Source organism: Moschus berezovskii, chromosome 14 (genome assembly GCF_049115385.1).
Source record: "Moschus berezovskii isolate FMDL1 chromosome 14, NW_MosBer_1.0, whole genome shotgun sequence".
Taxonomy (NCBI): Eukaryota; Metazoa; Chordata; class Mammalia; order Artiodactyla; family Moschidae; genus Moschus; species Moschus berezovskii.
The window spans coordinates 21,842,387-21,860,172 of record NC_142473.1 but is presented as its reverse complement, the minus strand read 5'-3'; the positions used below and the strand labels follow the sequence as shown (position 1 = coordinate 21,860,172).

The window sequence follows — 17,786 nt, the reverse complement described above, 5'->3', positions numbered from 1 at the left end:
GTTGCTCTGCTGGGAACTGTCCAAGGCCGGCGCTGGGTTGTATGCACTTCCCAGGTCTGAGCTGCTCAAGTTCAGGTTCTCAGGTACTCCACAAAGGCGCAGACTTGGTTGGGCCTGCGTTTTGTGCCTTCCCCAGTCCGAGCAGCTCAGGGGACCAGGTGTTTGGCGAGCGCGGTCTCTGCGACTTATCGCCTCCCCAGTCCCCGCCACTCAGTTTTCTGAGTGTACAACCTGCGCACCTTCTCAGGGGGATATCGACCGGCCCGAGCCCAAGAAGTCCTGATTAGCAACAAGCCTGTGTGCAGTTTGTATCAGATGCCTTTCTGGGGCCGCGGTTGCCCGTTCCGGCTCTGGCTGCGCTCCCTGCCTGTCTCAGCGGGGGATGGGGGATGGGCCAGCCGCAGCCGGCTCGCTCTGCTCAGTCCTTTATTCTGTGAGCAGGGCTGGCCGAGTCTTAGGTTAGAGCTTTCCGCCTTTTCATGGGGAAGCTATCCCACAGTCTGCTTTGCTCTCCCCAGTTCTCTCAAATTGTTCTCGCGGCATTCAAGCCCAGTCCTCTCTCTAAGCAGTTCAGCTGGCTCCTCCCTGCCCAGCCCCCGCTTGCTAATGGCGAATGCAGGCGTCTGCTCTGCTTCTCCGCTGGGAATTACCGTTTGGCGGGTAATCTGTGGGTTTTTAAAAAATCTTAAAAAAAAAAGAGGGTTATGTGGCCCTCTGAGCTTCCAAGGCTCGCCACAGATTCGCCAGTGAGAGTGTTTCCTGGTGTTTGGAAAGTTCTCTCTTTTAAAAGCCTCCCTTCCCGGACGGAGCTCCGTCCTTACTTCTTTTGTCTCGCTTTTTATCTTTTATGTTTTTTCCTACCTCCTTTCAAAGACAATGGGCTGCTTTTCTGGGTGCCTGACGTCCTCTGCCAGCATTCAGAAGTTGTTTTGTGGACTTTACTCCGCGTTCAAATGTCCTTTTGATGAATTTGTCGGGGAGAGAGTGGTCTCGCCGTCCTATTCCTCCGCCATCTTGTTCCTTCTCCCCAAGAGAGAGCTCTTTAAGGTCAGTGTTTTCTAACTGATCTTTTGCCTGAATGATCCGTCCATTCTTGAAAATGGAGTGTTAAAGTCCCCTATTATTAATGTGTTACTGTCCATTTCTCTCTTTATATCCATTAATGTTTGCCTTATATACTTAAGTGTTCCTATATTGAGTGCATCTATATTTAAAATTGTTTTATATTCTTTTTGGCTGGATCCTTTTATCATTATGCATTGTCCTTCTTTGTCTCTTGATGCAGTCTTTGTTTTAAAGTCTATTTAGTCTGATATAAGTATTCCTCCCTGAATTTCTTTTGATTTCCATTGCACAGAATACTTTTTTCTGTCCCCTCTCTTTCAGTCTGGATGTGTCTCTAGATCTTAAGTGGATCTATTGTAGAGTCTTGTTTTGTATCCATTTTGTATCCGCCACCCTATGTCTTTTGATTGGAGCATTTAGTCCATTTTCATTTAAAGTAATCACTCATAAGTATGTTGTTATTACCATTTGTTAATTATTTTCTGATTGTTTTTATAGTTCTTTTTTGTTCCTTTCTTCTTTTGCTCGAATCCCTTGTGATTTAATGGCTATCTTTATGTTATTTTGGGTTCCTTTCTCCTTTATTGTTTGAGTATCATTATTATAAGTTTTTGGCTTGTGATTACCATGAGGTGTGTATGTGTTTCTATACACACACACATTTATGGAGAAGACTCTTGAGCATCCCTTGGACTTCAAGGAGATCCAACCAGTCCATTCTAAAGGAGATCAGTCCTGGGTGTTCATTGGAAGGACTGATGCTAAAGCTGAAACTCCAATACTTTGGCCACCTCATGCGACGAGTTGACTCACTGGAAAAGAGTCTGATGCTAGGAGGGATTGGGGGTGGGAGGAGACGGGGATGACAGAGAATGATATGGCTGGATGGCATCACTGACTCGATGGACATGAGTTTGAGTGAACTCTGGGAGTTGGTGATGGACAGGGAGGCCTGGCGTGCTGTGATTCATGGGTTCGCAAAGAGTCGGACACGACTGAGCGACTGAACTGAACTGATATATATATATATACATATACATATATATATATATATATATAAATTTAAAGATCTTTTAAGTTTGAAAGCATTTTAACAACCCTGAATTTGTACTTGGTACCCCCTTATGTTTAATGTTTTTGGTATATTTTACAGCTTTTTTTTGTTTACATCCCTTAACTCCTTATTGTTAATTTAGCTATTTTGCCACTTTTGTCTTTTATCCTCCCTACTACCTAGTAGTAGTTGATCTACTACCTACTACATTTGTCTTTAAGAATGAAATTTTTCCTTTCATAATTTTTATATTTCTTTCGTAGTTTTTATATTTCTAGTTTTCCCTTAGAGGAGTCCTTCTAACGTTTATTGTAAAGTTGGTTTAATGATGCCAAACCCCTTTAGCTTTTTCTTGCCTGTAAACCTCAGTATCTACTTCAAATTTGAATGATAGCATTGCCAGGTGGAGTAATCTTGGTTATAGATTTTTTTCCTTTTATCACTTTGAATATATTGTGCCACACCCTTCTGGCCTACAGAGTTTCTGCTAAACAGTCAGCTGGTAGTTTTTGGGCAATCCCTTTCATGTAACTAGTTATTTTTCCCTTCCTGCTTTTAAGGTTCCCTTTTATCCTTAATTTTTGCTACTTTAATTAAATGTATCTTGTAGAGGACCTCTTAGAGTTTATCTTATTTTGGACTGTCTATGCTTCCTGAAACTTGATGTCTGTTTCTTTCCTCAGGTTAGGGAAATTTTTTACCTATTACTTCTTTAAATAAATTCTCTGCCAATTTCTCTCCATCTCCTTCTGGGATCCCTATAATGCAAATGTGAGTATGCTTCATGTTGTCCCAGAGGTCTCCTAAGTTATCCTTATTTAAATTATTTTTTCTTTTTCTCTGTTCAGCTTGGGTGATTTCCACTATCCTGTCTTCCTTAAATGTTTGGTAGAATTCACCCATGAACTCATATAGGCATGGTGTTTTAAACTTTGAATGGTTAGTTATTGATTCAATTTCTTTAATAGATATTGATCTATTCAGATTGTCTATTTCTCCTTATGTGAGTTTTGATAGGTTGTGTCTTTCAAGGAATCAATCCATTTAGGTTATCAAATTTGGGGGCATAGAGTTGTTCATAATATTTGTTCATTATCCTTTTAGTGTCCATGGAATCTGTAGTGATGGCCTGTCTTTCATTTCTGATATTAGTATTTGTATCCTCTATCTCTCTCACTGCTGCTGCCCAGCATCACAGGACAGAGTGAATATCATACAGTGTATCACTAACGTGGAAAAAGATCAAAATTCAAAATTAGTAGTATGGTTTCTACTGAATGCGTATCACTTTTGCAACCACCATAAAGATGAAAAATTGTAAGTCAAACCATCATAAATCAGGGAACATATGTGTGTGGATGTATTTAATTTTTTAGTTAGAAAATTATGCAAAACTCATGTTGTCTTTCAGGCTGAACAATTTAAGATAACATCTGTTTTCTTATCTAAATATAATCAGGAGACAGGTTGGGGACCAAGATTTTTTTTCTCTATTTTCCATTTGATGTGGGGCACTAAAATTTAGAAGACCAATTATATACAATTCTTACAAAATTTAAACGTGGATTTTTGATTTAAAATCAAAAGCTAGGAAAGGTCAGCTGGTATTAAACTCAGATTCACTAGTCACATTCTTTTCTCTGAATCTACCTAGAGTGAAAGTGAAAGTCGCTCAGTCAAGTCCGACTCTTTGCGACCCCGTAGACTGTATAGTCCATGGAATTCTCCAGGCCAGAATACTGGAATGGATAGCCTTTTCCTTCTCCAGGGAATCTTCCCAACCTAGAAGATAATATTTAATATGAAAATAATATATTTGAGGTGTTTAAAAAAAAACGACTTCTGTTTTATGACTAGCAAATCACCTGGCACTTAAACTTTTACATTACATAGAAAGGAAATATAGTTTAGTATCATTTTCCCAGTTATCATGTAAATTGTTTTACTTATTGAGAATCTATAAGAAAATAAATTCTGATACTTTCTAATTTAAAATTAACTATTTGAGGTTTATTCACTTCATCTATTTCATAAGTAATCAATATTCAGTAGCTATTTAATATAATAGAGTGAGAAATTATGAACTGATATATATAGAATGTTGAAGACTAATTTTTTTTTATAGGCAGAACTTCTAGATGCTGCTGCTGGTATTAATGTACGATTCAGATTAGGTGGTGTAAGTATGGATAAATTCTTACTTAGTAGTATTAAAGCACATTTATATGAAGTTTAAAAGATGTAATTTTTAAAAACAGACCATTTTCCTAATTGACATGGGTCTTTTAACTTTTTCATATACAGGTTAAATTTCCACCTGAAATATACTATAAAATTTTCACTCACAGACATATTGAAGATCTGTGTGCTAATAGCCCTAGAGATTACACAAAACTTCCAGCAAAACATACATCTCATATCAAAAGTGATGATCTTCAGGAAGAGGATTATAGTGGCTGGTATCGTCGAATAGAGAACAATGGCTGGAGGCCTGTTTGTGAGACAGTAAGAATAGATAAATATTAATAATCGTCTATGTTATATACTTAGAAACCTATCTCTCTTTCTGAAAGTGATTTTCAAATTTTTTAAAAATAATAAATTTTACTAATTTACATAAAATTTTCTTTACTACTCTGGGGCTACTAGTATACTTCAAGATTTAGCAATATATCTTTTTTTTAACATCTACTTCTGCTTTTAATAATCAGCTTTGAGTATAGACTATCTTTAGATACTCTCTGGCACTCAGCAATTACCCATCTTTATAATAAAGCAAATCTGAAGATGCTGCTGCTGCTGCAATGTCACTTCAGTCGTGTCTGACTCTGTGTGACCCCATAGACGGAAGCCCACCAGGCTCCCCTGTCCCTGGGATTCTCCAGGCAAGAACACTGGAGTGGGTTGCTATTTCCTTCTCCAATGTGTGAAAGTGAAAAGTGAAAGTGAAGTCACTCAGTCGTGTCTGACCCTTTGCGACCCCACGGACTGCAGCCTACCAGACTCCTCCATCCATGGGATTTTCTAGGCAAGAGTACTGGAGTGGTTTGCCATTGCCTTCTCCGATTGACTCTAATTAATCTCTGGACAAGAAGTGGGTATTCTTGAGACTAATATCCCATTTTCTCTACAAAGCTTGTAACAGCAGACCCTAGTGGGAAATCACTTGGGTTTTCATGGTTTTGGAAAATATAACATGTATTTATATGAACTGAAGAGAACGATTTTAAATATACATGGTTTCTAATGCTTATATGTGATTTGAGAATTTTTCTATAGACATGTTTGTTTAATCTCCTTTTTGTGGAAATATTTTTTATCCAAGGATATTTATAAACTTATATTTTAAAAGTTAACATTATCTGGTTGTATAGTTCTGGATGTTTGTTTATATGACTCAAGTATCTTCATTCAAATCCCTCAATCTCTGATATACAGATTGTAGAATGTGGTATATTGGATATACTAAGTATGAAAAATGATCAAGTGTGAATTCACTCAGTCAACAAATTTTATTGCATACCAGTCAGATGTATGGCATTTTACTAGATTCTTAAGAAGCAATGGTAAATAAAAATATTCCTCTGTTCAAGTAGTTTGCCTTTTAATTAAGGAGAGAGTCAAGTAAACAGGACATTTCAGTACAGTGCTTTAATAGGGCAAATTCAGAGTGTCATGGGGGATAAACTCTCCTCTTTGTTATTTAATGTGTATGTGGTGAGGAAGGAGGAATGAACTGAAAATAGGAAAACAAGCAAGCAGCTAGTATAAAGCGTCATATAGGGGAAGTCACGAAGTCTTAGGATACAGTGGTGAGACTTCTGTATTCTTGGAGGGTGCCCATATTCCTTGAGGATTTGTTGTTATTTTTCAGTTGCTAAGTTGTGTCCACCTCTTTGTGACCCCATGAACTGCAGCACACCAGGCTTCCCTATCCTTCACTATCTCCCTGAGTTTGCTCAAACTCATGTCCATTGAGTCAGTGATGTCATCTTACCATCTCATCCTCTGTCATTCTCTTCTCTTCTTGCCCTCAATCTTTCCCAGCATCAGGGTCTTTTCTTTTGCAGTGAGTTGGCTCTCCCTATCAGGTGGCCAAAGTACTGAGGATTAGAGTCTTCACAAGTCAGTAGCACCTACTGGTCAACTTTGTTCTTATGAGAAACTAAAACACTCCTAGAATATGTCTATTCACGTATTCATTCAACAAATACTTATTAAATACCACCTCAGTACACTAATTCTCTTAGTTTTTCTATGGCTTATGCCTCTTAAGGTTCAATGTGCTATTCACTTAATTAGAAATATCTTAAAAGGGTCTATCATCTCCTCTATTTCTATCTTGGTATATTCCTACTGAACACACAGAAGTTCTTGTTTATAGTCAGATAACCTCACAATCAGTAATTTAATATTTTGTGTATTCATTTTTCATTTCTCAATAGTTTTGGAGGCCTAATGAAAATGTGATGGTGGGAGACAAAAAGGAAAGTGAATTCCATTTCTCCAAACTGAAGAGAAGGCAAGATATGGAAAAGAAAAGAAAAATTAGAAAAATACAATGGATGCAGCAAATGTAAGTTGATGAAATACTTAGAATCATTAAAGAAGTATATAGTTACTTTCAAAAATTGCTATCACTAGTAAAAATAACTACGTTATTTTAAAAATAAGATGAAAGATTACAATTATTTTTTAAAAATACATAGAAAGCAAATATTTAATAAATGCTTGCTAGAGACTGTTGATATCTAAGATATAAGTGGAAAAAGACAAGTTCTCTTTGACCTCAAGGAAATCACAATCTTTTGCCACATGAGATGAAAATCAGCATTTACTTTTATATATGAGATTAATATGACCTATTCACCAGGCATAGGCATTCCCTGGTGACTCAGATGGTAAAGAGTCTGCCTGCAATGCGGGAGAACCAGGCTCAATCCCTGGGTTAGGAAGATCCCCTGGAGAAACAAATGGCAACCCACTCCAGTATTCTTGCCTAGAAAATCCCATGGACGGAGGAGCCTGGCAGGCTACAGTCCTTGGGGTCATAAATAGTTGGACACAACTGAACGACTTCACTAATACAACCTTCTAGACTTACTCTATACCATTTTCAACCTTTTTTAATCCCCTAAAGAAACTGACATGAAAGGATTACACTAAAAGGCATTCTGGTCCTATCTAACAAATATTAAAAGCAAGTCTCAAAGGAATCAAATCATATCCAAGTTTACTTGACAGTATATAAGAACAGTGGAGAAGGGAATGGCAACCCACTCCAGTATTCTTGCCTGGGACATCCTACGGAGAGAGGAGCTTGGTGGGCTGTAGTCCAGGGAGTTGCAGAGGGTCAAACATGACTGAGCAACTGAGCACACACCACATACATACAAGAACAAAGCCCCCCAGATATTTAAAGGAATACGAAAAAACTTCGGTACTCAAAATCATATAAAATTAACAATGTCTACCATGTAGTAATCAATTGCCATGCATTCAAAGAAGCAGGAAAATAGACCCCTGAGAAGAAAAAATAATATCAGCCAACTCAGTAAATGGCTGATTCATGCCAAATGTATGGAAAAAACCACTACAATATTGTAAAGTAACTAGCCTTTAATTAAAATAAATTAATTAATTTTTAAAAAAGGTAGGAAAACATTTCAGATAGATAAAAGCTGAAGAAGAAAAGTGATTCCAAGTAAAAATCTAGATCCATACAAGAATGAAGAACACCAAAAATGGTAACTGTGTAAATAAATGTACAGAACTTTTCTTGTTACTACTTAAATCTCTTTAAAAAGTAATTAACTAACTACTGAACTATACACTTAAAAATTGTCAAGATAAATAGTTAAGATGATAAATTTTATGTTGGTTTTACCACAGTTTTTTAAATGATAGGTATTACATTTTTATACTGCAAAGTAATGAGCTAATATTAATGATGTTGCCAATCAAGTTATACTTAAGTTCCTGATTCCACAGTTATACTCCATTTCTCTTATATTGAAAAACTTCATCAAACGTGATATAATTATTGGACTTCCCTGGTGGTGCAGTGAATAAGAAATGCCTGCCAATGCAAGAGACACAAGTTCAATCCCTGGTCCAGAAAGATTCCACATGCCGTGGTGCAACTAAGGCCATGTGCCATAATTACTGAGCCTGCATTCTAGAGCATGCAGGTCACAACTGTTGAGCCTGTGAGCTGCAACTACTGAAGCCAGTGCACCCAGGGCCTGTGTTCCACAACGAGAAAAGCCACAGCAGTGAGAAGCCCACACACTGCAACAAAGAGTAGCCCCTGCTGGCCACAACCAGAGAAAGTTTGCCTAAAGCGGACAACAAATTAGTAAAAGCTATAGAAGGTTGGAGTAACACTATCAACCAACTTGACATAACTGGCATTTATAGAGCACTGAACTCAACCAAAGAAAACAAATTCTTTTCAAGTGCACATGAAAAACCTTCACCAAAATACACCATATCCTGGTCCATGAAATAAATATCTTCAAATTTAAAAGGATTAAAATCATACAAAGGAAGTTTTCTAATCATAACGAAATTAAAAATAATTTAAAATAATTGTTAAATAATTTTAAAATAATTTAAAACAATAATTTAAAATTTGTTGGCAATTAGACTAAAATAACAGAAACATTTCTTGATTTCTGGAAAACCCCCAAATACTTGGATATTAAACAGCATATCTTCAAATAATCCATAAGTGAAAGAAGTCACAGAAGGAACTTGAAAATATTTTTGGTTTAATAAAAAATGAAAAGACAACATACTAAAATTGGGGGAATGCAGCTAAAGAAGTACTTACAGGAAATTTTATATCATTTTCTATGAGACTAGTGTTATCAAGAGAAGGCAATGGCAACCCACTCCAGTCCTCTTGCCTGGAAAATCCCATGGACAGAGGAGCCTGGTGGGCTGCAGTCCATGGGGTCGCTAAGAGTTGGACATGACTGAGCAACTTCACTTTCACTTTTCACTTTCATGCATTGGAGAAGGAAATGACAACCCACTCCAGTGTTCTTGCCTGGAGAATCCCAGGGACGGGGTAGCCTGGTGGGCTGCCATCTATGGGGTCGCACAGAGTCGGACACGACTGAAGCGACTTAGCAGCAGCAGCCGTGTTAACAGATAAAAAGCTACTCAAGGTTTATGAGGGAAAAAAACTACAAAAAAATAACAAACCAATATTCTCTCATGAACACGATAATAAGTAACATTATAAACAAATGGAGTTTATCCTTGGAATACAAGATTGGTTTAACATTTGGAAATCTATCAATGCAATTCACCAAATTAGCAGACTTAAAAAAGAAAACTGGATATGATGATCTCAAAAAGATGTAGAAAAAGTATTTACAAAAGTCTAGCTAACATTTGTAATTAAAATTCTTGGCAAATTAAGAATAGATGAGAGCCTCCTCAACTTGATGAACAGCATCTATGAAAAGCCTGCAGCCAATATGATACTTAATGGTGAGTGGCTGAATGCTTTCTCTCTAAGATTAGAAACAAAGATGTCTGCACTCACTACTTCTCAACATTCCACTGGACGTCCTCTTTAACGCAATAAGGGTGGCAGGGTGGAGTGATGGGAGAGACACTGAGATTGGAAAAGAAGAACTAAAATAATCTTTATTCACAGTTGACACGATCATCTGAGGTTAGTGATATTTCTCATGGCAGTCTTGATTCCAGCTTATGCTTCATCCAGCCTGGCATTTCACATAATGTACTTGCATATAACTTAAACAAGCAGAGTGACAATATATGGCCTTGACGTACTCCTTTCCCAATTTGGAACCAGTCCATTGTTCCATGTCCAGTTCTAACTGTTGCTTCTTGACCTGCATACAGATTTCTCAGGAGGCAGGTAAGGTGGTCTGGTATTCCCTTCTCTTTAAGAATTTTCCACAGTTTGACTGTGATCCATACAGCCAAATGCTTTAGCATAGTCAATGAAGCAGAAGTAGATGTTTTTCTGGAATTCTCTTGCTTTCTCTGTGATCCAATGGATGTTGCCAATTTGAAATACTGGGCTGGATGAAGCACTAGCTGGAATCAAGATTGCTGGGAAAATATAAATAACCTCAGATATACAGATGACACCACCCTTGTGGTGAAAAGTTAAGAAAAACTAAAGAGCCTCTTGATGAAAGTGAAAGAGAAGAGTGAAAAAGCTGGCTTGAAACTCAACATTCAAAAAACTAAGATCATGGCATCTGATCTCATCACTTCATGGCAAATAGATGGGGAAACAATGGAAACAGTGACAGACTTTATTTTTCTTGGGCTCCAAAATCACTGCAGATGGTGACTGCAGCCATGAAATTAAATGATGCTTGCTCTTTGGAAGAAAATCTATGACCAACCTAGACAACATATTAAAAAGAAGAAACATTACTTTGCCAGCAAAGGTCCATCTAGTCAAAATTATGGTTTTTCCAGTAGTCGTATATGGATTTGAGAGTTGGAATGTAAAGAAAGCTGAGCACTGAAGAATTGATGCTTTTGAGCTGTGGAGTTGGAGAAGACTCTTGAGAGTCCCTTGGACTGAAAGAAGATCCAACCAGTCCATCCTAAAGAAAATCAGCCCCGAATATTCATTGGTAGGACTGATGCTGAAGCTGAAGCTCCAAATACTGTGGCCACCTGATACAACAAACTGACTCATTGGAAAAGGCCCTGATGCTGGGAAAGATCAAAAGTAGGAAAAGGGGATAACAGAGGATGAGATGGTTGGATGGCATCACTGACTCAATGGACATGAGTCTGAGCTTCTGGAGTTGGTGACGGACAGGGAAGCCTGGTGTGCTGCTGTCTACAGGGTTGCAAAGAGTCAGATATAACTGAGTGACTTAACTAAATTGACATGATCATCTAAATACAGAATTCAAAGGAATCTATTAAAAAGCTACTGGAACTAACAGGTGAATTTATCAAGGTATTGAATTGCAGCTGCTACTGCTAAGTCACTTCAGTCGTGTCCGACTCTGTGTGACCCCAGAGACGGAAGCCCACCAGGCTCCCCTGTCCCTGGGATTCTCCAGGCAAGAACACTGGAGTGGGTTGCCATTTCCTTCTCCAATGTGTGAAAGTGAAAAGTGAAAGTGAAGTCGCTCAGTCGTGTCCGACCCTTAGCGACCCCACTGACTGCAGCCTACCAGGCTCCTCCATCCATGGGATTTTCCAGGCAAGAGTACTGGAGTGGCTTGCCATTGCCTTCTCCGTATTTGTATTGCAGCAAACAATTAGAAATTAAAATTAAAAATTTACAGTGGCATCAGCAAATATGAAATGCCTAGGCATAAATTGAAGGAAAAATCTATATGATCTGTACACTGAAAATTAATAAACACGGCTGATAAAACTTAAAGACTTAAACAAAGAGCTATAAGGTATTCATGGATCAGAAGACTCAATATTGTTAAGATCAGTCTGTCCAAATTGATGTATATAGTCAATGTAAGCATAATCAAAAATTCCAACTGGTTTGTGTGTATGTGTGTGTAACTTGACAAGTTGACTTGAAAACTTGCATGTAAATGCAAAGGAACTAGAATAGTCAAAATAATTTTGGAAAAAAATTGGAGAACTTACATTACCTGATTTTAAGACATAAAACTACTGTAATCAAGATGTTGTGGTATTGGCATTAAGATAGACATGCAGATCAATGGAACAGAATAGAGAGTTGAGAAACAGACCCAAACACACGTTGTTAAGTTTCAATACACATACCAAAGCGATTTTATTGGTAAAGGATATTCTTTTCAACAAATTGGATACTCAAATGCAGAGAAATAAATCTTGATCTTTATCTCACATTGTTGTTGTTGTTTAGTTGCTAAGTTGTGTCCAACTCTTTGTGACCCCATGGACTAAGCGAACTTGCATCTCCTGCCTGGCAGGTGGATTATTTACTACTGTACCACCTGGCGCCCTCTCATCATATGTAACTTTATAACTTAATAGTGCATACAACTCAATATCTAAAAAACAAACAATCCAATCAGAGCAGATATAGAGCTTATATAGAGCAGATCTATATAAGCATTTCTCCAAAGCCATACAGAGGGCCAATGGGCACATGAAAATATGCTCAACGTTGCTAATTATTAGAGAAATGCAAATTGAAACCACAATGAGGTATCACTTCACACATATCAGGATGGCAATCATTAAAAAGTCTACAAATAGTCAATGCTGGAGAGAGTGTGTTGAAAAGGGAATCCTCCTAACACTGTTAGTGGGAATGTAAATTGGTGCTGCTACTATGGTAAACAGTATGGAGGTTCCCTAAAAAACTAAAAATAGAGCTACCATATGATCAGGCAATACCATAATTCCTGGCCATGTATGCAGCAAAGACAGAAATGCTAATTTGAAAGAATACCTGTACCCCAATGATCATAGCACCACTATTTACAATAGCCAAGACATGGAAGCAACCCAAGTCCCCATCAAAAGATGATTGGTCTAAGAAGATGTGGTATATATTTATATGTGTGTGTGTGGGCTCAGTCCCTCAGTTGTGTCCGACACTTTGTGACCCCATGGACTGTAGCCTGCCAGGCTTTTCTGTCCATGGAATTTTTCAGGCAAGAATACTGGAGTGGGTGGCTATTTCCTACTCCAGGGGATCTTCCCAACCCGAGGATTGAATCCATGTCTCTTGCATCTCCTGCACTGACAGGTAGATTCTTTACCACTGTGCCACTGATTTGTATGGTATATGTATATGTATATATACTATATATATGTATATGTATATACATATGCAGTGAAGTGAAGTGAAATCGCTCAGTCGTGTCTGACTCTTTGCAACCCCCTGGACTGTAGCCCACCAAGCTCCTCCATCCCTGGGATTCTCCAGGCAAGAATACTGGAGTGGGTTGCCATTTCCTTCTCCAGGGGACCTTCCCAACCCAGGGATCGAACCCAGGTCTTCCACATTGCAGGCAGACACTTTAACCTCTGAGCCACCAGGGAAGCCCATATATATGTATATGTATATAAAATGGCATATTAGCCATAAGAAAGAACAAAATAATGCTATTTGTAGCAACATGGATAGACCTGAAGAATATCATACTGAGTAAAGTAAGTCAGATAGAGGAAAGATAAATATTACATGATATCACTTATATGTGGAATCTAATAATAATACAAATGAAACTACAGACTCACAGACATAGAAAACAATCTTTCAATTACCAAAGGAGAAAGTGTGGGGAGGGATAACTTAGGATAATGGGATTAACAGATACAAACTATTTATATAGATACAATATTATACATTAAATAGATAAGTGATAAGAATTTACTATATAACAGGGGAGCATATTCAATATCTTATAATAATCTATAATGCAAAATAGTCCAAAAAGTATGTATTTTTCTGAAAAAAAAATAAAAGCACTTTATGAGACCTTAAAAAAGTGAGTGTTAACACCATAAAATATCCAAAAGTAAGCAAACAAGAAAACCTTAGTGTCTGTGGTTCTGGCAAAGAGTTCATAAGTAGACACAGAAGGCATGAATTATAAAAGAAAAGTGTTAAATTGCATTTCATCAATGTTAAAAGCTCTTGCTCTGCTAAAGACATTTTTGCAAAAGTAAAACTGCAAGTCACAGACAGGAAGAGAACATTTGCAAAATATATACATGATAAAAGTCTTGTAACTAAATATGTAAAAAATCTCAAAATTTAGTGATAAGAAGACACCTAATTTTAAAATGGGCAAATGATCTGAACACTCTACCAATGAATATGCAGATAGCAAGTACAAGTGACTAATGACCCAACCCTTAGCGACCCCACGGACTGCAGCCTACCAGGCTCCTCTATCCGTGGGATTTTCTAGGCAAGAGTACTGCAGTGGCTTGCCATTGCCTTCTCCGTCATTAGTCGTTGGGAAGTACAAACCAAAACTGTAGTGAGAAAACATTACACAACCACTGGAAGGGCTAAAATAATCTGTCCTAGCAATTTTTGGCATGGATACAGAACAAATGCAAATTAATACACGTACTTTGGATAACTAAGATCATGGTATCTGGTCCCATCACTTCATGGGAAATAGATGGGGAAACAGTGGAAACAGTGTCAGACTTTATTTTTCTGGGCTCCAAAATCACTGCAGATGCTGATTGCAGCCATGAAATTAAAAGATGCTTACTCCTTGGAAGGAAAGTTAAGACCAACCTAGATAGCATATTAAAAAAGCAGAGATATTACTTAGCCAACAAAGGTCCATCTAGTCAAGGCTATGGTTTTTCCCGTGGTCATGTATGGATGTGAGAGTTGGACTGTGAAGAAAGCTGATCGCTGAAGAATTGATGCTTTTGAGCTGTGGTGCTGGAGAAGACTCTTGAGAGTCCCTTGGACTGCAAGGAGATCCAACTAGTCCATTCTAAAGGAGATCAGTCCTGGGTGTTCATTGGAAGGACTGATGCTAAAGCTGAAACTCCAATACTTTAGCCACCTCATGTGACGAGTTGACTCACTGGAAAAGACTCTGATGCTGGGAGGAATTGGGGGCAGGAGGAGAAGGGGATGACAGAGAATGAGATGGCTGGATGGCATCACCGACTTGATAGACATGAGTTTGAGTGAACTCTGGGAGTTGGTGATGGACAGGGAGGCCTGGTGTGCTGTGATTCATGGGGTCGCAAAGAGTCGGATACAACTGAGTGACTGAACTGAACTGAACTTTGGATAGCAGTTTGACAGTTTTTTTTTAAATTTTACAAGTTAAACACACATCTACCATTTCATCCATCCATTCTACTCAGTTATTTACCCACTAGAAATAAAACGTATGTCCACAGAAAGATGGTAATACAAGTTCATAGAAGCTTTATTTGTAATAGTCCCAAACTAGAAACAGTCAAATGTCAATGGATAAACAAATTGTGATGTATCTACACAAAGGAATACTACTTGGCAGTATAAGGAATGAACTATTCACACATAAAAGCATGGGTGAATCTCAAATAGTGATGGTGAATGAAAGCAATCAATTGAAAAAGAGTACATAAGTGATTTCATTTATATCAAATTCTAGAAAATACAAACAAATCTAGAATGGCACAAAGCAGATCAGTAGTTATCTGGAGATGAGGGTGGGGGAAAGGGGGCAGGGAGGATACCAAGTACCACAAGAAACTTTGGGGGGTGATGCATATGTTCATTTCTTTTATCATAGTGATAGGTTCACAAGTACATACTTTTCAAAACTCTTCAAATTGTACAGCTTAAACACAGTTTATTATTTGTCACGTATGCTCAATAAGCTGTAAAAAATGTGTAAAGAACATGTTCAGGCAATCAGAAGCTCTCCATGGAGTACTCCTTCATCTCCTGTGGTTGCAGGGTGAGCTGGAGGCAATCCAGGTGCAATTGAAAGGGTCACAAAACCACAGTGCTTGCAATGTAACAAAAAAACTAAACAGGTCTTGTGGACTAAGCTAAGGGCATTATTGGAGAAGAAGTGGAACCATGAGACTTAGGTAGGGATATGTGGGCAGACATAGACAAAGCTTGAGAAGATTCAGCCTTCAATCTCTCCTGTTGGTGGAGGAAGCTCTTCCTCCATGTTTTGAGGGAACCAGCCCTTTTCTGCATAGTTTAGTTCAGTTCAGTCACTCAGTCATGTCCGACTCTTTGCGACCCCATGAATCACAGCACACCAGGCCTCCCTGTCCATCACCAACTCTCGGAGTTCACCCAAACTCATGTCCATCGAGTCGGTGATGCCATCCAGCCATCTCATTCTGTCGTCCCCTTCTCCTCTGGCCCCCAATCCGTCCCAGCATCAGAGTCTTTTCCAGTGACCCCACTCTTCGCATGAGGTCGCCAAAGTATTGGAGTTTCAGCTTCAGCATCAGTCCTTCCAATGAACACCCAGGACTGATCTCCTCTAGAATGGACTGGTTGAATCTCCTTGCAGTCCAAGGGACTCTCAAGAGTCTTCTCCAGCACCACAGCTCAAAAGCATCAATTCTTCGGCCCTCAGCTTTCTTCACAGTCCAACTCTCACATCCATACATGACCACTGGAAAAACCATAGCCTTGACTAAACGGACCTTGGTTGGCAAAGTAATGTCTTTGCTTTTTAATATGTTATCTAGGTTGGTCATAACTTTCCTTCTAAGGAATAAGTGTCTTTTAATTTCATGGCTGCAATCAGCATCTGCAGTGATTTTGGAGCCCAAAAAAATAAAGTCTGACACTGTTTCCCCATCTATTTCCCATGAAGTGATGGGACCAGATGCCATGATCTTCGTTTTCTGAATGTTGAGCTTTAAGCCAACTTTTTCACTCTCCTTTTTCACTTTCATCAAGAGGCTCTTTAGTTCCTCTTCACTTTCTGCCATAAGGGTGGTGTCATCTGCATATCTGAGGTTATTGATATTTCTCCCAGCAATCTTGATTCCGATTGTGCTTCTTCCAGCCCAGTGTTCCTCATGATGTACTCTGCATATAAGTTAAATAAGCAGGGTGACAATATACAGCCTTGATGTACTCCTTTTCCAATTTGGAACCAGTCTGTTGTTCCATGTCCAGTTCTAACTGTTGCTTCCTGACCTGCATATAGGTTTCTCAAGAGGCAGGTCAGGTGGTCTGGCATTCCCATCTCTTTCAGAATTTTCCACAGTTTATTGTGATCCATACAGTCAAAGGCTTTGGCATAGTCAATAAAGCAGGAATAGATGTTTTTCTGGAACTCTGTTGCTTTTTCCATGATCCAGCAGATGTTGGCAATTTGATCTCTGGTTCCTCTGCCTTTTCTAAAACTAGTTTGAACATCTGGAAGTTCATGGTTCACGTATTGCTGAAGCCTGGCTTTGAGAATTTTAAGCATGACTTTACTAGCATGTGAGATGAGTGCAATTGTGCGGTAGTTTGAGCATTCTTTGGCATTCCCTTTCTTTGGGATTGGAATGAAGACTGACCTTTTTAAGTCCTGTGACCATTGCTGAGTTTTCCAAATTTGCTGGCATATTGAGTGCAGCTCTTTCACAGCATCATCTTTCAGCATTTGAAATAGCTCAACTGGAATTCCATCACCTCCACTGCTTTGTTCGTAGTGATGCTTTCTAAGGCCCACTTGACTTCACATTTCAAGATATCTGGCTCTAGGTGAGTGATCACAGCATCGTGATTATGCCTTTCAATGACTGTACTTGGCTCAGTTGCCTCACACACTTGTGATGATTCTCCTTAGGATTCCCCCACAAGCATTTCCTCATTGCCTCCAGCCCACAATGACACATATCTCAGTTCAGTACAGAGAGGTTCAAGGTCTACTCCAAGAGGAGCTAACTTATTTATGAACCAAAAGAATTCTGAGAATTTACCTATCTGTGTTGACAGGAGCTCAGAAGGATGTGTGAAAGCGGATTCTACGGTGTTCACGAGTTGATTGGGCTGAATTTATTGATGTGACCACACTCACTTGAGATTAGGGATTTAATGTGTTGGCTTGAGTATCCAGAAATGGTGTTAAGGAAATTCCCTGGCTGTCCAGTGGTTAGGACTCCACAGTTTAACCTCAGTGGGCACAGGTTTGATCCCTGGTTGGGGAAATGAGATCCCACAAACCATGTGGTGCAGCCAAAACAAACAAATTTT

The 17,786-nt window shown here is 38.7% G+C and overlaps 1 protein-coding gene across 2 annotated transcripts in view; it reads left to right on the top strand.

Annotated features, from left to right (window-relative positions):
- Positions 1-17,786, top strand: part of C14H11orf65 (chromosome 14 C11orf65 homolog) — a 70,387-nt gene that overhangs the window by 28,260 nt on the left and 24,341 nt on the right. Inside the window, exons 3-5 of one of the 2 annotated variants that reach the window (XM_055422981.2) lie at positions 4,245-4,298; positions 4,424-4,624; positions 6,565-6,695. In XM_055422981.2, the coding sequence (XP_055278956.2) occupies positions 4,245-4,298; positions 4,424-4,624; positions 6,565-6,695 (386 nt within the window). The remainder of the gene's footprint in view (positions 1-4,244; positions 4,299-4,423; positions 4,625-6,564; positions 6,696-17,786) is intronic. The other variant, XM_055422982.2, reaches the window with a different exon arrangement.